This window comes from Protopterus annectens, chromosome 2.part1 (assembly GCF_019279795.1).
Source record: "Protopterus annectens isolate FY-2018-M chromosome 2.part1, PAN1.0, whole genome shotgun sequence".
Classification (NCBI taxonomy): domain Eukaryota; kingdom Metazoa; phylum Chordata; order Ceratodontiformes; family Protopteridae; genus Protopterus; species Protopterus annectens.
Genome location: NC_056729.1, coordinates 1,377,746,975 through 1,377,769,700, shown reverse-complemented (window position 1 = coordinate 1,377,769,700; position 22,726 = coordinate 1,377,746,975). Strand labels below are relative to the sequence as shown.

Genomic DNA, 22,726 nt, shown 5'->3' with positions numbered 1-22,726 from the left:
GCTGACACGGACATCCTCCAAAAGGACCTTACTGAGAAGGATACCTGGTGTCAAAGTTATGGCCTCAAGCTAAATTCCAAAAAATGCATAGTCATCCTGTTTGGGAAAAACAAAACACCAAAAACAAAACACCCACAAATTACCACATAGGTGGCAGCCCCCTTAATACAGAAGAGGTAATAAAAGATCAGGAGACCCAGGCAGATAGTAATCTCTGCTTTGACAATCATATTGCCAAAGTAATTAGGAAATCCTTCTGTGTGGCCCATCTAATTACTAAAGGGTTCGCATCTAGAAATAAAGAGGTTATAGTGCCCCTCTACTCGTCACTCATTAGACCCATCATAGAGTACAATGCCCCATTTGAGATGTACCTCACAAGACACTTCCAACAGCTGGAAAGACCACAAAAGTACCTCACCAAGAGGATTACTGGCCTCAAACATATGTCCTATGCAGCTCGACTGAAAAAACTGTGGCTGTACTCAACGGCATATGGCTTACTCAGAGGTAATCTCTGCCTGACTTACAAAGCCATGTCCAACTCAGAATTGATGGACATGCTCCACCTAAAGAAATCCAAGTCACTGCGAGCCATGCGCTCTAGTGAGCTAAACCTCACCACAACAATAAATAGAACATGCTGGAGGGGTAGATTCCTGTCACAGAGACTCCCCATGCTTTGGAACAAAATTCCAAATTACATCAGGCAGAGTCCCTCACTAACACTCTTCAAGAGAAACCTTGACGAGTGGATGGGTAACAGAAAGTACACCCCTGGGATCACTTCATTGGCTCTGCTTGACAGAGGATAAGTTAATTAATCAATAAGGCGGCGAAAGCTGACACACTCTGGCTAGGCTTATAAATGTCCTCGGGCAGATAGCCTAGTACCTACCTATGAACCTATGAACCTATTAATTACAGATTCATGGCAATCCAACTCCATTCTAATGGCAGGACTGTATTGTGCCCCACAGCACAGTTGTGATAGTGAAGAGAAGAGTACATTCAGACAGCAGTTGAAGAACTTACTAGATAAAGCAGGACAACAGGAATTGCTGTAAATGGGTGACCTGAATGCACATATGAGGACAGACAGAACAGGATTGCAAGACTGCCTAGGTCCACATGAGTGAAGCAACAGGAATAAAAAAGGAGAGGCTATTCTAGACTTCTGTATGGTAAATGGCTTGATAGCAGCCAACACATGGTCTAGAAAGAAAGACAGTGACAAGATCAGATACAAGAGTTGCCACCATGCAACTTACATAGACTTCCTCCCAGTAAGGAAAGTGCACTGGGGTAGAATCACTGATTGCAGAGTCATCCGCAGTGAAACAGCCAGCTCACATCATAAACCACTGGCTGCCACAATCAGCTGCAAGCAGTGGTTAGAGAAGGCTCTAAGGTCAAAACAGACCAGGCTGAATAACTGGGAGTTGACTGAAGAGAAACCACAACAGTTCAAGGAATTACTCAGGGCTCTAGCACCTCAAGAAAAGGATACAGATGGAGATGAAGAAGTATGGCAGTGCCACAATAGCATGTATGAGGACCACAGAACAGATATGTAGCCAAGCCAGGTATGGAAATAAGGTACATAAGGAAAGTTGGTGGTAGAATGCAGAAGTTCAGAAAGTCATCAAAATAAAGAAGGAGTGCAGGAAAAAGTGGGAGGCTGCCCAAGCTAGGAAGAAATGCTGATTAGCTAACAAAGAGGCTAAGAAAGGAATTGCAATACCAAAAAACAGGGCATCAGAGGCACTCTACTAGCTTTTGGAAAGTGATTCAGTAGGTGGCACAAAGAAACTATATCAGGTCGCAAGGCAAAGATAAAACAATAAAGATATCCAGACACCCATCACAACAGGTGCCAGAAACAACCTGCTCACCAGTCCACAGGACATCAAAGGCAGATGGAAGGAGTACTTCCAGCAGCTTTGGAATGAAGAAACCCCCACAGAAGCTGTACTACTCCATACATAGCCTACAATGACAGAAGAAGAGGAGCCCACCCTAAAAGAAGTAAGAACAGCACTAAGGAAAATGAAGTCAGGGAAAGCAGCAGGCTCAGAAAAGTTCACAGCAGATATGATAAAGATGCTGGGTGAAATAGGGGAGAAATGGCTCCTGGGGGTACTCATAGCAGTGTGGAGAGAAAGGCATATCCCAAATGACTGGAGAATAAGCATACTCATGCCAGTGTGCAAGAACAAAGGGGACATGCACAACTGTGGACAGTACAGAGGTATCAAACTCCTGTCACATTGCTTAAAAGTTCTGGAGTGGGTGATTGATAAATGAATAAGTAGATCAATAGAATGTAAGATGGAAGATGAGCAGTTTGGATTCAGATCAGGATGCAGCACAACTGACCCAATATTTGCAGTGAGACAGATAGTTGAGAAGAAGCTAGAGATGATGAAAGAGTCCAATTTGGCATTCCTAGACTTGGAGAAAGTACATGACAAGGTACCAGGAAAGCTGATTCGGGTAGTTCTGCGGTGGTTCAAAGTCCCAGAAGCATTTGTAGAATTAGTGCAGGCTATGTACAAGAACTCAATGACTCAAGTACGAACAGTGTTCAGTCTCACAGAGGGGTTTACAGTGACAGTGGGTGTGCATCAGATTTCAGCTCTGAGCCCACTGCTATTCATACTGGTGATGGATTACATTAGCAAATTCAGAGGGGACAGATCAACAAAGTTGCTGTATGCAGATGATGTAGCATTTCAGGCAGACTCTGAGCAAGAACTTCAGCAAAGGATAGAGGAATGGAATTCAAAACTGAAGGCACATGGGATGAAACTGAGTACAGATGAGATAGTGGTAATGGCAGGAATTTAGGGGAAATCAGAAGAAGCTGAGAAGTGAGATAGAAGAGAAGATAGTGGAACAGGTTAACAGTTTCAAGTATCTCAGAGGATTTAGTGAGGAGAAAAGAAGTCTAAATGAAGAGGTCAAAGCTAGAATCAGAGGGACTGCTGCATGGAATGTCAGGTGTAATGTATGACAGAAGAATGCCAACAAAGCTGAAAGGTAAGGTCTATAAAACAGTGATGTGACCAGTACTCCTGTATGGTACAGAAACCTGGGCAGTAAAGACAGAGCAGATGAGGAAGCTAGAGGTGATGGAAATTACATGCCTGAGATGGGTGGTAGGATGCACACTGTGGGACAGACAAACAAATGAAACATAAGAGCAGAAGCCAAAGTAGCTCTAATTTAAGAAAAGATCAAAGAGAACAGATTATGGTGGTTTGGGCACATGTGCAGAAAGGCAAAAGACAATCTGGTGAAGAAAATTTAGGATAGACAGGAAGAAAGCAAGAGGAAACGAGGGTGTCCAGCAAAGAGGTGGAAGGATTGTGTGAAAGAAGATTTGCGACAGTCAGCCATGAGTGTCAAAGAAGATAGGAGTGTGGCAATTAATTGAGAGAGATGGTGAAATTTAACATGACATCCTGACCCCATGTAGAAAATGAGAGAAAGGGGGTTAATGTTAAAAAAAAATAGTTTTGTGGATGTGCATAAGGTTACATAAGACGAAGTCTTTCAGGGTTCAGTAGAGAAGGCAGAAATCCCCTCTCAGTAGTCAGTAAGAAACAGAAAAGACTACGAGTGCTTTAAGGTGGTCAGGGAATGAGGAGGACTTGTGATTAATTGTTTTGGCAAGGAAATGCTGAATCATATGCCTAGCCTAGTACATATGAAAGTGGGCTTTATATTCTATTACTGGTTTGATAACAGAAGAGTAAAGGACAACAATGAAGATATGCACCTGGTGATTAGCCTGGCTATATGAAATGATTTCCTAAGAACAGTGGTCACATGGCAGTCGAATAATAGTTCATTATCAATGAAGGTACCCAAGTCCTGTCTAGACTGTTACTGCTATTTTCCAAGAGCTCTATAAAGGTGAACAGGACACACGGCCAAACCAATTAGTAAAATATTACAAGAAAATCCTAGCCAAGCTAGAGGTTTCACTGAGTGATTCCTTAAAACCTCTTGTAAACTGAGGATAATGGGATATATGCAAATGACCCCTAAAGGAGAATAGGTATTTCAGCTATATGGCAGTTCTGAATACCCATGACTTCTTTTCCTTTTTAAGTATGTTACTGGACAAATTCAGGCCAATAAAGCCAAACCCCACTAGGTGTGGACATGCAGGTTTCAATCTTTTTATGACTTCATCAGAACATCATAAGAGGACTCTTTGGCTAACCTTTAGAAACACAGGGTTGTCATACCCAGTTGGTGTCCATAACCATTAAGGCCTCTTCAAAATATCCCATCTAACAACTAAATAAAAGAACGTACACAAAGCCAAACCGATTAATAAAAAAGTACAAGAAAGTCCTAGCCAAGCTAGAGTTTTCATTGTGTGACTCCACAAAACCTCTTGTAAAATGAGGATAATGGGATATATGCAAATGACCCCTTAAACATATCAGGTGTTTCAGCTATATACCATTTCTGAATGTCCGTGACTTTTTTTCTTTTTAAGTCTGTTAAGGGACAAATTCAGGCCAGTAAAGCCAAACCTCACTAACTGTGGACATGCATGTTCCGTCTTCTTATAATTTCATCAGCACCGCATAAATAAACTGGTTGGTTAACCTTTATAGACACAAGTTGTAGTACCCAGCTGATGTCCATAACCATTAAGACATCTGCAAAACATCTCATCTAATAACTAAATAAAAATGTGAACAGGACACACAGCTAGTCCAATTAGTAAAAATTACAAAAAAATCTAAGCCAAGCTAGAGTTTTCATTGTGTGAAAATCTTACAGGTGGGAGGTTGGCTTTATAGTTAAGGTGTTTGCCTTACAGACACAAGGTGTAGGATTTGATTCTGACATGAGGTAATTGGCTAGGCTTAAAATGGCCCACAAGGGCAGTTAGCCTAGTACTAATCTGTGCGAATCCTTAAAACCTTTTGTAAAAGAATATAATTTGCATATATCCCATTATCCTCTTTTACAAGAAGTTTTAAGGAATCACACAGTGAAAACTCTAGCTTGGCTAGGATTTTCTTGTAATTTTTTACTAAGAGCTCTGTAAGGCTGTATAGTTGGGCTCATAATTGGCTGTAAACAGCAACAAGATATGTGCCATTCTTTAAGAGCCATATGGAATTACCAAAATGAAACTCAGCTCCTGTACATGAATGAGACTTGGTACCTTGTATACACAGACTGAAAAAAATGTTTCAGAAACCTGCTGTTGGTGAGTTTAAACCAGTCCCTCCTATCATCATACATCATGGCATTTAATATTAGAATATTAGCTATGTAAAATGATTTCTTATGCTTTATAGTGCTAAGACTTTGCAGCTAAACAGAAATCAAGTTATGGACTGCAGTAGAGTTGTGATACCCATGGTCTTTATAAAGTAATAATATATTACTAATACAGCAAACAAGGAAAAAAGTATAACACAATATATATGTGCTGTGTGTGATGAATAACAGGCTGGGACATAAAGGGGGCACATGTATTGCAACCAGAATCTAAACAATATCATGCGACGAAGCTACAGATGAAAGAAGTTATTATAGGTTTCAAATGAAACATCCATGGCCATGTATTAAACAAAATTACCAGAAACCATCCTTTGGATGAGATGTTAAACTGAGGCCCCATCTACCTGAGCTGGCAATAGTTCTGTGGATGTAAAATATCCCACAGCACCTATCAAAAAGAATATGGTAAGTTCCCTGATGCCCTGGTGAAAATGCCCCTAGAAGTATAAATACCACCTCAAGTCTCCCTTGAAAAGAGGATACTGGTCTAGTGGGAGTAACCTAGTCAACAAAGGATAGAGAAGAAGAAGAACAAAAATGCACTACTGTACATCTGATTTAGGCTTTAACCAGTTCTTGAATCAGTGGTAGAAGAACTGTTATATTTTGTATAGCAGACTGGTTGTCTGGTTTTATCATGACAACCTCACTCAGAGCACATAAGAGAAATTGTGTGACCTTTAAAAACACAAACTAAGCATAGGTGTCGGCATTTCATGCAATATACTTGTTAGAAAGTTAAATGTCCCCTTTGTAAATGATTTTTTCTGCTTAGTGTACAATTTACTAATCCCTATCATTTTAATTATTAGTAGTTGTACTGATCACAAGTGATCCCTTTAACACTGTCTTCCCCACAGTAACTAAGGCTTGACTCACTCCTTTTTATTTATCAGTATTGTGCCAACACTGATAAAGAGACCATCTCCTTGCATTCAGCATTACTTTATCAGAGACAAATATACTGACGTCTGTATGATGAATATATAATTTCTTTTGGATTGACTGATCTCATCTTAAAAGGCATGGCCTCACTAGAAATGTTAACTTCATTGTCTTGAGTAATCCAGTAGTAACTATGAGCAGATAAAAGTAAAAAGACAAACAGAAAAGTGCTGTATATAATAGCAGTGGAGCTAAACTATCATCAGTTTAAGTCTAGAGTTTCACATTGCTTTTACAGAGTTTTATTTTAAGTCCTGTTTGAGTGGCTTGCTGCTTTTCTCATGGTGGTGACATACCCACAGGGACTTACCCTAATGGAACTGTTGTTGTCATCTATGAGGGTGTCTGTAACTTCCAACTGTGCCTCCTCCACCACCTTCTGTAGCACCATACGGAATGTCCCGATGAGTCTATAAAGCAAACAAAAAAAAAGATCCATAACACATTATATGGCCTCATTCTGAACTGCATATCAACTATGCTAATGGATTCACAGTTTCATTCTTTAGGCATTCATTTCTGCAGAAAAGGTTTTTATTTTGAGTTTGAAGAATAATGGCTTTATTTGCCTTCCAAAAAGAATGATGACATGCATAACAGTATTAGGAACACATGATAAAATCATTATTTTAATGCTTGCAGTAGAGGCTGGCACTAGATCTTATTTGCAACAGAATTCATAATGCAAATCCAAGCAGAAGTACAGAAAATACTGATGTATTTTCAGGAAATAGTTGCTCTGTAGATGCAGGGACCATGCTTACATGTACATTCAGGAACAATGACAGTTTAACATATTTACAGACATTCCGGTAAGCAACTCTGTTAAAAATAAGAAAAAATTATTGCTTTTACCAAATGGTTACACATCAGCAGAAATGCCACAGAAAATGAATGACTGACTTACACTTCTCTTGCTTGTTACACTTACATTATTAAGTCTCCTTTCTTTTGCTTCATACATTATGTACAAACTGACTACCAGCCATGATTAACGTGTATCCATGATTATCCTGATTCTGTTTTGATGGTTGCAAGTAAGTACACTATTGCAAATTCAGACCTTGATGAAGGATAGGTTTGAAGAAATATATGCAATATTGTGAGAAAGATGGTGTTACAATATCAGCATATTTCATTTTAAAAGCAGAAATATAGGCTGGTATTCATAGTCAGTTACACAAATGCATTAAAGAATTTGGGGGGTGGGTGGGCGCGAACAGGCACAGGTGAGCCATAATTCACAGAGGCAATTTATGTCAATTTACGATGTCTTCGAATGTAGCTATGCAAATGAGCAGATAATGAGATAGAAATGCGGAGTGACATAAATGTTTATATGCTTATTGAAACTATTTTACACCATTTGCAATTCATAGTAAACTTTTCCCGCTTTCCGCCCTTGTCACAGATGCACTATAAAATGGAAAGCATCGCCAAATCTATCAGAGTTCCAATTGATTCTTTTGACGAGCTTTGCTATTTCTAGGTCAAAGTTGCGTCTCATGGCCAGGCCAAATTATTTATATATTTAAACCTTTTAATTGTGGCTGGCTTGTTTAAAGATATTTAAGCTCTTAAAGTATTTGCATATGTATTTGGTGACACTGTATAGGCCACTCCTAAAATAGCCTTAAAAGTCTTGGACACACTTCCCATTTGGATAATAGTAACATTGCACGGTGGAATTGGTCACCCTTTGTAAGGGCCTTAGTAGCTGATAAGAGCGGTTGGTGGCAGCTAGTACTACCTTATAGTCTGGGCAGAAGGGGGCATAGCTAGTAAACCTGTGCCAGCCTTCCTCAGAAGTATCTGTGTGTTTGTATATAAATCAAATCTCAAAGTGTGTGTGTGTCTGCTACTTGGGCAGGGACACGAATGACTGGTTAGACAGAGAGGGTGCTGGAGGTTTTGGCTTGACTAGTCGGCTGAGACATGAACCCTATAGCTGTGCCAGTGGGAAGTCTTATTGGGGATCTGGAGAGAGAGGGAGAAACCAGCCCCAGACTGACTGTGATCTCTGTGTGCTCTTAAGGGAAATTGTACTTTACTGTGTGTGTACTTGTCATCATTGCAATGTGCACGTCCCTCACTGGTGCTAGTGGTGAGGATTGAGGCTCCTTGATTACTGGGCCAGTGCAGGGGCGTCACAATGACCATCAGTAAGGGACCCCATGCAGCAGGCTCATGCATAGCATGAAGCTACACAGGTTAAGAGTCAGCATTTCCTCCAGAGCTATGGAACAGGACAGTCAGGTTAGTGTTTCCTTTTCTGGTAAAAACACATAGAGTATAACTGATGCATGCGGTGATACCTGTGGGCTATACTGTATGGTGCATTGTCTACTGTCATTGTTCATCTGATAGTCTCTCTTTCTCATCTTAAAATAGTTTTGTATTACTACCTGCTTACCTGAATGCTCACTGATTCCTGTTTAGTGATACTGAAAGGCATCAAATCAATAAATAAATCAACAGTTGCACCTGCTGTATTTAATAACTTTTGGTATAATTATTTATTCATTATGCAGTAGAAAGCGGCACTGGCAACAGTAACTAATTCAATTACAATATGCCATTTCTATGTAATGCATTGTGTTGTTCTGCATATCACATTTCTTTGTTACTGTCATTCAAAATAATTATGACTTCATAAACTATCATTTGTGCAGCGATGAGGGTGCACTGTCAGCAGTTAAGTTTGTATGGTGGGATGATTATTTTAATGTGTTATTTTGGTACTTTTCTGTTGTCAGGGTAATACTTTTAATGTGGTAGCTGGTGCTCAGAATCCTTGCACAGCTGTTGTTACTTGTAAAAATTCTCCTAGTGGCTCAACTGAAAAGGGACTTAATGATTCAGCTGGACTATCATAGTTAATAAATAGAAATAAAGTAAAATAATATAAATAAAAATAATTCTAGCATATGTTTCCTCTTCTTGAATGTCAGTTTTCTGCTGATCTTTAAATATGTTGTGAGATCTTTTAAACATACTGAAGGGTCAAATATGAAATAAATAAGGTATATTTGAAGAATTAAATGAAAAAGTAGCTAACTTGGCTTTATAGAAAGCAATTCACATGATTTACAATATTCACAAAGTACATTATTATAATGTTCACAGTCCTTAGTAGTTACTCCACCCAACAGAATCAATCCCATGTAAACTTCCAGCAACAGGCCACAAAATAAAAGTCATGGCTACAAGTTCAGCTAAGCCTTCCTTTCAGCTACATAAAATTCTTCATAGGTACTTTCCTCAGGCCATATCCACCATATATCCTGACAGGACTTTACAACTTTAGGGACCATGAAGCTTCAGACAGAGCTTTTCTGTTATCGGGACAACACTTTAGCTGGCTTTCGGAATTATTGCACAGCTGTTAGTACTAAAGTGTTTTTTTTTTCAAGTGCAAAAGAAAGCCTGAGTAATGTGCAACAGTGTTTCAACTAACGAGACAGAATTCATTCAGATTTATCAGCAACTAGGCTTTCGGTTACGCTACACTACTATAATCCACAAAATCAGTAGCTGTGCGATGATTTCGAGCACCAGCTACCTCTTTTAAAGTGTTGCCCTGATAATGGAAAAGTACTGTTATTTCTTTATGAAGCATTGGACCTGGAAATGTTTGCTCTATACTATTGTAATTTTTTTTTATGTGGCTTTAACCAGAAGGAACAATAATCCATGTATCATTGTTTTCTGCCCAGTGTTCATTCATGTACTTAACAAATATACATAGACTTCCCTTCTCCCTACAATCCAAATTCCAATTAAACAAAAAGTTAAATGACTGTAATTATTAGAGTATGTTGAAAGCAATAGCTGTAAAGGGAAAAACTACACATAATACACCCCCCCTACCCCCACCAAAACCTTATTTCATATAAAGATAAAGATAAAGATTTATCAAGGAATTCAATTCACAGTAGCTCCATATCAAATGAGTCATATACATCTCCTGTTGATAGGCCTGGTGAATGGTATAAATGATCTGCAGGATGGGCTACCATGACAACTGTAAGGTGACTTAGTCCGATGGTGTGACCTAGAGGAGAAAGGTGATCCTGCTTTCAGTGACCTGATACTGCTGCGTGACCATGACTTTCATTTTGAACATGAGATTCTCCTAGGTGTAGATGACCATTGATATGGCCTGTGAGAAATGTGTTGTGATTGATCACTGAGAGTACTGACATTACTGTCTTGAGAACTGGTGTTAGCGTCATGTGATCTCCCTCCACATGTCAGGTTGCTCTATCCTCTGCCCCTTGTAATACTGAGTCCAGCTTGACTCTGGTATGTCTTAACCAGTATACAAATGGAGGCTGCAACTAATGCTTGATGCACCACCATACTATGCATCAGTGAAACCATGACATTATCCCTGCTTTCTGCCAATTCAAACTAGTGTTGGCAATCATCATGCATACCTTGCAGGACTTTGACCATTTCTATCTGACTCTCTGTTGCAGTGGTATGAGTCCTAATTATATTACAGCACATTTCCTGTTGGGCAGCCAATGCTTTATGTGTTTCCTAAGGTAGTTATAAATAATGTCTTTATCTGGCACCTCTTTGTAATGTTGTTACTGTAGGCAAAGTGGCCTTAGAATGCTGCCTTCATCCTCAAACTGTTTTTCTGTATGTGTAGAAACTGGTACAGACGTGCAGGTTTGTTCCTGCTGTACAAGTGTGAATGGAATGTCAGCTTGTGTTTGACTTTGTGATGCAGTGTCTCTTACTGTAGAGTTACTAACATGTAGTGAGCTGAGAGACCCTGTCATTACACTGGGAGTCTGCCTGCCACATCACTCAGGTGTCCCATAAGTACAACTGCATTATCATCATCATCATGATTGGTAACAGCCATTCTACTGCTGATTTCATCCATATTTATTGGTACAGTTGAATTGTCTCTAATGTTGACTCTATAAAATAAATCATTACAAAACATTAATAACAATGCAACAACATACTGTATAGCATGCTTTTAAGTAGGTGAGTGAGATACTTAGCATGCAGCCTGCACCTGCCTTCATTTTTATTAGCTTCTGATGTACAAGGCTGACCTAATAATAATGAAGTGTAATGTGATTAATTATGGCAGCATTTGTCAACATTCAATTTTAACTATAAAAGGTGTACGTACATTTTAAACCAACCTTCAGGAGCTGATGAATGCAAATGTTGCTGCAGACTTTAGTTTGATGGAACAGTGTCCATGCCACCTCTAATTATTCCAGTTGCACTAGCATCTGTATCATAGTCATCCTCACAGATGGACAGAAGGTATTCATCATCTGGTATTAACGTAATAAGATTGGGATCCCCTGTAGTTTGGGTAATTACATTTTTTTTTTATTGCGAGATTTTTAAACAAGTTAAAGGTATAGTAATGGACACAACTTTTGCCCCTATATTTGTGAATCTTGTGATGTTTTTCTGGGAAATAATCACAAGAAACCCCAACAAGTTAAAACATAAAAAAAAAAAATTACAGCACTGCCAAACTTGTGTTTAATAAAATATTTAATAAAGTACTAAGCGCTTTCACTAGTAACATTCACAGACTTCATCAGAGTGAAATCCAAATGTTCACAAACAATTTAAATAGCTTTAAAACAATCATCTCACAAACTGATTAGTCTAAACATACTCACATTAATCATCCATGACAACTGAGCAACACAAAATATGGATAATACAAAAATGTGTAAAAATTACATATCTTAATCAATCTGTGTTCCCCAACAACCTTATACATCAGTATTTTAATGTTTTGTAAACAGAATAACCAAAATAAAAATACATAACATGTAATAAAATCACTAGCTGAACTTATAGGAATTAAAAATAAAAATCTAAACCTTACCTGCTCTAGTCTTTAAAATAGCAACAATATAACAAAATTAATTTACTCCAGGTTTATTAGTGGCATCTAATCTCAATTGTCACATTGTTTCCTTATATTCTAAAATACTCTTGCAATCATCCCCTTTCATTTACAGAAACCTTATCAATAATGAAAAATAGAAACCTCTTAAACTTAGCACATTCAATAGAATGCCTTAATGAGGTGTTAACTAACTTTCTGTTTTTGATATCATTGGCATGTTCTCCTATACACTCTTTTTAACTTTCTGGTAGTCTTTCCTATATAAAAAACTTAGTATGAAATACAAGAAGCCAAGTGAATCACCATTTTGGTGTTGCAGTTACATTTCCCAGGACAAACAATGGTGCAGTTGTAATTAATAACAGTCACATAAGGACCACCATTTATAAATTTACAAAACTTACATGCACCACATTTTACCATCCTAGACTTGACTATGTTAGGTCACAAATTCCTGTCTAGCCATCCCTTGATTTTCTTACTCCTGCTATAAACTATTTGTGGAGAATTACCCAGTTTTACCTTAACCTCTGGTGAACTGGACAAATTCCACACCATTTTTAGAGTTCTAGTTATGTGCATGGAATTGTGACACCCATGCCCTGGCCCAGCAATCAGGGAGCCTCAGTCCTCACCACTAACACCAGAGAGGGCATCTCTTATATGAGGAAAGGATAACAAATACACACAGTAAAGTGCAATTTCTCTTAAGAGCACACAGAGATCACAGTCAGTCTGGGGCTGGTCACTCCCTTGCTCTCCAGGTCCCCAATAAGACTCCCCACTGGCACAGCTATAGGGTACAGATCTCAGCATAGCTGGGCAAGCTAAAATCTCCAGCACCCTCTCTGTCCAACCAGTGCTTCATGTCCCTGCCCAAGTAGCTGACATACACACTTTGAGATAAGTTTATACAACCACACAGACACTCCTGGGGAAGGCTGGCACAGGTTCTCCAGCTGTGCCCCCTTTTCCAGACTATACGGTAGTACCCTGCCACCACCCAGCTAATAATTATCAGCTACCTAAGGCCTTTAAAAGGGTGTCCAATTATTACTGTGCAATATTATTATCCAATTGGTAAGTGTGACTAAACAGTCAAAGCTTATTTGGAGTGACTTGGACAGTAAACTCTATAAATATGCAATGTACTCTAGAGCTTGAATTATCTCTACACAAACCAGCCACAGTTAAAAGATTTTAACATATTTAATAATAAATAATTAAAACCACAAGACAATACTTTCTACTACACAGAGCTAGTCAAGAGTTCAAAGATCACACAGAAATACTTAAAATAAATCAGTAGTACAGTTCTGATATCACAGAAAAACACTTAGTCGAATCTTTCTAGTTCCTAGCTATTTCTAAAAGAAAACACAAATCTAAGATAACTTACATAAGACAATAGGCAGTGCTGTGAGTTGGATAGTCAAGACAAAAATGCTTAATGCCTTCTGATTCTCTCTGTTTAAATTGCAATTGCAGTTCTGATAAACATTACATCATTTCACACTTTCCTGGTGTTCCCAGTCTGACAGATACTACATTTTTTGTTATCTTTCAGCTGCAGGAAACTACATAAATAAAAGACATTCTACATGTAAACTCTAGTAATAATTCCTTAAGTTAAAACACTAGGCAGGATGCCTTCATCTAGCCTGGCTGGAGCCGAATTTTAAATATCAAAGACAGTCATGAAATAATTTGAACTTCAAAGGACAAACAAGAAATGCTTGTCTTAGCTTTCTTTACAGCAGAGGGCAATGTTGTTACATTGTTTTAAGTTCACATTTCACAGCATATTCTTTCATTTAAGAAAACAAGTCTGTAGTTCAACATTCATATTTACAAATGATAGAATTATCTGCACAATTATATTTGGCTAGGCTGGCAGCCTTCACAGGCATCATGATTAAAAAGCACTATCATAGCACACACTGTATTGTCTCTAACCCTAATAGGTATGTCAAAATCATTGTGAGTGCTATTGGCAGGAGTTGTTTTTCATTTCATTACTAATCTTGTATAAAAGTCAGATGGATATCCTCTTTCTTCAAACATATGGATTAACTTGTCTATCTCAACCAAAAATAAGTCATTCATACTTATCAACCAAGACAAGAGAGCCATATGTCCTTCTACCACACTCTCTTTTTGAAAAAGGGATGGCAACTATCAAAATGTAAAATGAATTTGAAAAAGTCTTCTTATGAAAAACTGTAAACAAAAAACTGTTTTCCTCATCATTCTTGTAAATACAAATGTCAAGGTAATGTATCTGATGCTAGTGTGCTCTGTAGGTGAATTTAAAAAAAGAGGTGGTCACACCTAAGTACTCTATAAACACAGGGACCAATGCTTATTCACCTTTCCAAATATTAGAATGTCATCCAAAATTCTAAAATAGGATGTGACATTATTAAACAAGGAGGATGTAAAAATGAACCTTCTCTCCCATTTTGCAAGTACCAACTTGGCACAGATTCGTGTACACTTGGCACCCATAGCCACACAGGAGGTTTGATGAAACAACTCCTCATCAAATTATATACAATTATTGTGAAGCACCACCTCCATGCACTTAGTTAATAAATTAACCATAGGGTTTGTCAGCTTTACATCACACACCAAAACCTCATTACAAAACTCCAGTCCTAATTGATGAGATATAACAGAAAACAGATTAACTACATTAGCTGTTACTAAGTAAGTGTTTGCATCTATCTGTAAGGAATTCAACAATTCCAACACATGCCATGAATCATGCAAAATATGGGGGTTATTAGACAAAATACTGTATGTTTACAATGGAAGTCAATGTAAGCAGCTATCTGTTCAGTTTTTGACCCCTTTGCCATACCTATGGGTTTCAAAAGGGGGAGGGGTCATGTTGACATTTATGTATTTTAGGCATTCTGAAAATGGAAGGTATAAAAGGTTTCTCATCCTTCAAATGTTCAAATTCCTGCTATGCAATCACCCCTTGACAAGGAACATGATATAAAAAACATTCTATTTTAGCATATGCTACATTAACTTCATTCCTTGAAACCCTTTGCTTAAGTGGTATTATCATTTAAAATATTAAAAAATTTGCAAGAGTAATCAAAATAGCCCATAATTACTACCCCACCACCTTTGTCCGGCTTCATTACTCTAATGTTTTTGTTGCAATACAGTTTCTTTAAAACAATCCGTTCATCCCAAGTTAAATTATCATCTTTAAAATTTATGTTAATATTCCTAATTTCATGTTCACAAATCCATTCAAAAGCCAGCACACATGGGTTGGAGGGGGGAATAAAAGTACACTTCCTTTTCAACACTTCAATTTCCATGTGATCAGAACCAAAAAACATGTTCAAATTCAACAATTTAGTGTACAACTTTAAATGAATTAATAAGGTGCCATGACAGATTTAAATGAGGGCACAAATGTAAACCCTTTCTTAAGCACAGAATAATAAGTAGATGACAAAACTATATTACTCAAGTTGCAAATGTTAAAGTCCTCATTTTGCCCTTGGCACACGTTAATCAAACATAAGTCATTTAATTCCTCATGTTGCTGTTGTTCTACTTGTTCTTCCTCCCTCTGTCCTTCTGTCTCCCCCTTGGTGTCCCAGCCTCGGACAAGGTAGACCACTGACCATGAGAGCTCTCCTTCCAATGGGCTAACCTCTTGGATCATCTTTTGGGAAGGAATTCTAAAAAATCAGCACGCCCCAATGTCTCTGAAGCATTTAGATCATTAAATGTCAAACTAGAAAACACATCAAGTTAAAAAAAAAGGTAAAAACTCTTTGATAAGTGCAAGAGCCGGATAGACACACTTTTCATTATAGTCCCTGTTTTTTCTCAAAGTTCTATTTACTAAACAATTTCAAGTAATTAAAAACCCATTGATAGTGATTCTTGAAGCAATCAAACAATAAAACATTAACTATACTATGGTTAAGTTATTTTATACTACTATGCAATTTAAGCAACTTATGTTCATTGTCACACACCAAAATACTCATTAATTCCATCCCAGTCTGGTCAAATAAGTCCAGTAGTTCTTGATGCATCAAAGAGCTATTTTCTGTACCAATCAGAAATTTCCAAAGCTGGAGACCCTTGGGCACTTGTTTCAATGAGATAAACTTGTTTAAAAAGGTAGTATCCATCTGTAACATTTTGTATTTCCTGGTCAGTCCTTTTAGTTTTCTCAAGCTGTAGTTTGACCGAAGCCTGAAGATCGGCTCTTGCTGTGGTATGTTGAATTCAAAAGAAGTTGAATGTAGCCAGTTCAATATATCTAAAACCTTATTTCCATTTATAAAACACCTCACTGGTTTTTCTAAAACCTCTTTGATTATGATTAATCGTGTTTTGTGTGGCAAACCTGGCTGCTTGCATTTGCTTTGATGTAACTAGGTTTAAAGAGTCACTTCTTCAGGAAATGTAGGTTGAGAGCTGCTGCAACAATTCCCCAGGTAAAGTGTTCATGCTAAACCTTTAGGAAACACCATGATGCTGTGCTGTACATCAGCCAGTAACCCAGCAAATAATCACAAAAGAAAACCAACATGTTAAAACGTAAAAAAAAAAAAAAATGGCATTCTGAAGCACGTGTTTATTAAAGCATTTAATAAAGTACTAAGGGCTTTCAACAATAACATTCACAGGCTTCATCAAAGTGAAATTCAAATGCTCACAAACTCTTTAAATATGGTTTTCCTGGGACGCAATATTCATATTTGATTCTATGTTTTTTCAGACATGTTAAATTATACTTAAGATTTTTGGATGACTTCTTTATATTATTGAATGGAAGTCCTGACCTAGCAAATGAGTTATTACCTATATCAGTAATACATCTTTTCTGAAATTTACATATCAGTTACATGAAAGGCAAGTAAACTATTTGGATACTACGATCACAAAAGGAATAGACAGTTTTTCATCAAACATTTATAGAAAACTAACATTTTCCAATGTGTATTTGTACCTCAGCAGTCAGCATCCTTTTTTTCAGAAGAAGAGTTGAGTTAAGTTAAGGGTAATTTGTGAGGCTTGCCAGAATGATTTCCGGCAAACATGTTTTTGAGATTTAAAAGAAAAAGCTTAAAACCATGTTTTTAGATAGTGAGTTTTTGAGAGAAATTAATGATGAAATTGTGGCTGGATGGGATGTCAAATACACTCTCCGATTGGGTTGTTAAGTGGACCAAACAAAAAACATATATTTCAAAGGGAATCTAGTGATGCTACTACATTTAGAAAAAGTCATATCACACCCCCTGGTGGTAGGGGATACAATCAATGGGAATACTTTTTTAAATAAACCTTTAATATTAGAATACAATTCAAGGTCTAGAGTTATTAAGAGTATTATAAATAGGAACTGGAATATTCTTGGACATGATGAAAAAATAAAGCATATATTGGGTGAAGAACCAGTTTTTATACATAAAAGATCTAGGAATATCAATCATATTGTAGAAAAAACTGAGCATGTTAATACTTTGATGGGTGCTAACAAAGGCACTAGAAAATGGGGTGCTAGCAGTCAATTCAGATTTATTTTAAAGAAAGATTCTTTCACATTAGAAAATATTTTAAAAATAACTATATATCCTGACAGAGGGAATTGTAAGTAATACCAAAGGTATAGTACATCTTGCTATCTGTTCCGATTGCCCTGCATTTTATGTTGGAAAGACTGCATGAGCATTTAAAAAACATATCTATGAACATTATTATAATATTATCAAGGGTAATGTTAATAACACTCTGTTCAGACAAACTTTGAAATGTGGAACATTTAAGCAGTAGGGGGTGGTGTGTGGGAAGATAAGATAGAATACAAAGAGCTATTATGGCAGCTTAACTTAGATGCCATCCATTCCCCAGGTTTGAATGATCATGTGTTGTTGAAGCCAGTTTTAAAACTAAGGGCAGCTAAGCTATGGTTTATCTTAGATTTTATTAATAAAGTAATATTTATCTTTGTTTTTAATTTTTTTTATATTTGTGAAGTATTATTTTTAAATTGTTTTTGTGCTTGTAAATGAAATGAATATGTTTTATAAGATTTATATTAGAGGTTTCTTTGTTGAACCTATTTTATCAATTGTCACCTTCTGATCTTGTGATTTAGAGTGGAACTAATTAGTTTGAATCAGAGAGGTGGTCTAGTCCTGAAGAAGTCTCATTTCATTAGTTAGTGGGACAAAAAGCTTACTTTCATTATGCTTAAAGCTATTTGTTTTAAGCTGATGTAATTTTTGGTGTGAAATAAACTATTCAACAATACATTGCATTAGTGGCTGCCAATTTTTCCTACATGTTGGTGTACCTAGTTTTGTTTTAGAGTTTTGGAGTAATTGATTGTATACCTACACTTTGATTTGGTGTTGTATCCTCATGGATGGACAGAATGTTGGGAGAGGGAAGGGGTTACTTTGCTGAACGAATGAGCAGCACAGAAGTTTACAGACAACATGCTGTTTTACTTCGGCATTACTTACTATACATCAGACACAGTTCTGCCAAAAAGGAAATGCACACTTTCTGGGATTGATACATTTCAGCCTTTACAATTCAGCTATTCTAGAGAGTTGTTATATGCATTTTTTAAAACAAAAAACAAGACTCTTGTCATATTTCTTTACTATCATTCACAATTCAATAGAATATTAAGTACTGTATTGTAATAATGCATACAACTGTTAAAATGGGAAAGAGTGAGAAATAAGAAATGCTTTCAGAGAATATAAGGCATACTTATCTTTATATGTGGAATAAATTTAAGTACAGATAAGATTATCCTTCTCTCTTTTACTTATAGCTGAGGAAAAGATACACTACAATAGCTAACAAAAGAAGAGAAGAACGCAATGTCTGGCTGAGTCTTCTAGTAAATATAATAGATGTCCAAATGGCATTTATTACTTAACTGTGCATAGTACACATTATTATACAGTATTCAAGGTAGCAGGAACAGTAATAAAAAAGAAGTTATATACTCACCATAATGTTCCATGTTTGTTGTCCATCTCGGCTTCATTCTTGCTGGTTGGGTTCAAAACCGATCACTGGTTCTGACTTGGCCTTTTACTAAAGCTCGAGAGCTTCCACTAGCTCGAGGCTACACCCTATCCCATTATGCCTAGGGAAGATTATCCAGATCTTGTTTGCAGTTACTAAATAGAAGTCATATACATACATTCCAGGTATAGTTGCAGACATATACTCTGCAAGACAAAGAAGAGAATCAGAGAACATGATTTCCACATTTAGTAAAGACCTCTCGATCCTCCAGGAGTGAAGAATGGGGGAAGGAGGGTGGGATGCAAGAATGAAGCCAAAATGGACAACAAGTATGGAATGTTATGGTGAGTACACAACTTCTTTATGTTATGTAGTCTAGTCCTATCTTGCCTTCATTCTTGCTGGTTGGGACAGCGTCCCCAGCACCTTCTTTCTTGCCTAGCTCAAGGGAACAAATTCTTCAGAACAGTGGATCCAAAAGAAGCCCTGTTCCAGGAGGCCACAGCTACTCAGTAATGAGTGATAAAGGTATGAGGCTTTACCCATGTTGCTGCATCACAAATTTAATCCATGGGCATCCCAGCTTGAAAAGCAGCCAAAGTTGAAATAGTTCTTTTTGAGTGGTCTTTTATTTTTCCAGGCAGTTGTTTATTCTGAGAGGTATATGAGAATGTAATAGTATCTGTAAGCCATTTTGATAGAGTAACTTTAGATATTGGGGCACCCTTCTTTTTGTCTGAAAAGGACACGAATAATTGGTCAGATTTTTTTGAATTCTTTTGTTCTGTGTTAGTCATAAGCGTAACTGCCTGTGTACATCCAACTGGTGAAGTTTGTATTCTGCCTCAATCAACAGCTAACTTTAAATTTATTATTATTGATCAAGTCAGGGGCAATAGGTCATCAAAACAGGGATGGCATTCTATCTTAATGAATAAAGAGAGAAAAGGGATTATTAAATTGAGAACGTTATTCTATTCAGAGCTGAATGATAAATTATGAATTTTCAAGAAAAAGATTCTAGAAAGAAACGAGTATATGTAGATATACTATTTTTAATACAAGGATATATATTATATTTTGTATGCATATTCCGGTGTGTTTTTTTGTCAAGGAAGTGATGTCATAATGATTGACATGTATGCTATATAAGGAATATGGGAAATTAATGTTGTATCACTGAGGAAGGCATGTTGCCGAAACCGGTCTGAACTAAGGTGAAATACATTGTTTACTTGATTGAGTCCCTGGTGCTGGCTTTTCTTTTTATATGCTGTTGGATTTATGTTGCCTTGCACCTGTCATACTTGCTAGCTCAACTAGGAGGGAGTGTCTACGTTTTTTGCTGGCTGTTGATGTTGGGACTCTGTGTTTCTGCTCCTTGCTAGGAGTCAATATGGCTGCTTCCCCTGAAGTACATTTAGAGTACACGGAGTATGGTTTTGGATTGTTTGCCATTTATTTCCCTTTTTTGGTGAATTTATTATACTGAGCAAGGATTGGAGGGTCGGTATCTTTTCAAATATATTGATTAAGTCTATCGTTGGGTGTTCATATCGTCAAGCATGTTACAATTGTTTTTTCAACTTTTTGCTTACTATATCGTTGAAACCCTGTGTATTTTCAGTATGTGGAAAAATTGACTCTTTTTTTATATGTCCCTGACCTTCAGAGCGATAGTTTTACAGGATTTTTGTTGTTGTGCAAACATGGATAAATGTGAACTGGAAATGAGTCTTCTCTAACCGAGATGAACCTAAAGCTTTGGAATTTAAGTAACTGAATGTGTCTAATAAGGATTTATACCTTTTCTACCTCAATTTTGATGGTGCAGTGTTTATGAGAACAGTTTTTTTGTGTGTACTATGTTATTTTGGAATAACGTCTTTGGGCGCTATGAGCGATCTCTTGTTCTTTTGAGACTATGGCGACTACTCTTTAGTGTGTTTTGTTTACTTAAACACCTACCTTACAGAACTGTCTTTTGGTTTGGATATACATGAACAAAAATAATATAGACTGGTTTGTATGGAACTATACTGAAAAAAATATTGGACTTTTTTCACTTTTTTAGTGAAACGAGTGGTTTATATATTAAGATATTTGTACCAACTGAACATATTTTGTTTTTGTATAATTAATAACAGAACATATTACTTTTTGGGGTATGAGTCACTTATATAGAAACTTCTAAAGGGGACATTGTCCTTGAGAAATGAGAAATGGGATACGAATTTATGCGAAATAATATAATACAGGACCGACTTATGTGAGGCTCAGTACATTGGATTATGGGCCTAAATATTGATGCTTTATTAGGATACATGCATATAAAAACTTTTTCTAGCCTACTATATTTAACATTAGAGTGTTGGAAAGGAGTATGTGAAATGGGGATATATATATATATATATATATATATATATATATATATATATATATATATATACAGATAAGCCTTGTGTTTTGACATGAATGAACAGTAGAATATGCTGACTATATTAGATCAAAAAATGGATATGCTTTGTTACATCTCTTTGTTTCATGAGATATGCTGGGAATCTTTTCCTGTATGAAAAGTTAGCACATATAATTTTGTGTGACACCTGCCTAGGAGGAAGTTTTAAAAAAGAAAAATAGAACAAAACATACATCTTCTGGATTGCACAAATGGGGGAATGGTTGGAAGAAGTGTCCTTATACCTTTAATTTGTGCAATGGGGACTAATATTAATGTCCTTATTAGAAGGATATGTTGTGTAGTAGGGACATTGATGCTTCTTTCAAAGGTAGTAATAATATAACATATCTTTATTTGAGTGCTGACATTTTTTCCAGTAAATAAGTGAAAGATCCATCTTTTATATATCCTAGATTGCTTTGTTAAACTAACACATAACCCTTTATAGGAATATTGTTGACTGTTTCATATTTGTGTTTTTGTGGTAAGATCAGCAGAAATAGCAAAATAATTTTGTATAATAAGGGGACAAATTTAAGGGACCAGTGGATTGTTACTATATTTTTTCAAAAAAAGTTTTTCCATTGGTTATTTTGGATACTTTGCCTTATTAATGGATCACAACACAGATTTATTGGACATATGGATTTATTAGGCTAAACCATTATAATAACATTGGTGAAATAAAGAAAAAAGTTAGGTCCTATTCAATCTCCTTATATAATAGTGTTGGTTGATTTGGTTGAGAGGTAATTCGTACCCCCAGACATTATTGTGGCTTCCCCATTTTGGACCTTTGGGGGTTGGTCTACTTATTAGTCATCTGTAGTGTTTATATCTTTATTATTAGTGTCTTACTGGACTTTTCCTCAGCTCTTGAACTTATTAGTGTGGGACTCCCTTCCCCAATTTTCCACCCTACCTCCATTAGGTGTGAGAGCTTTAAGCTAGGATAAGTTGGTGGCTTATGGTCATGGATATCCAAAATATACTACAAGGACTCTGTGCGGACAGAGATGATATTTAGATTTTTGGAACTGGTTTGGATAAAGATA

General features: G+C 36.8%; 1 protein-coding gene across 13 annotated transcripts in view; it reads right to left on the bottom strand.

Annotated features, from left to right (window-relative positions):
• The window catches only part of OTOF (otoferlin), a 2,911,272-nt gene that overhangs the window by 1,645,935 nt on the left and 1,242,611 nt on the right, over positions 1-22,726 (bottom strand). For all 13 annotated transcript variants that reach the window (XM_044062838.1, XM_044062837.1, XM_044062844.1 and 10 more), the window contains exon 4: positions 6,575-6,674. In XM_044062838.1, the coding sequence (XP_043918773.1) occupies positions 6,575-6,674 (100 nt within the window). The remainder of the gene's footprint in view (positions 1-6,574; positions 6,675-22,726) is intronic.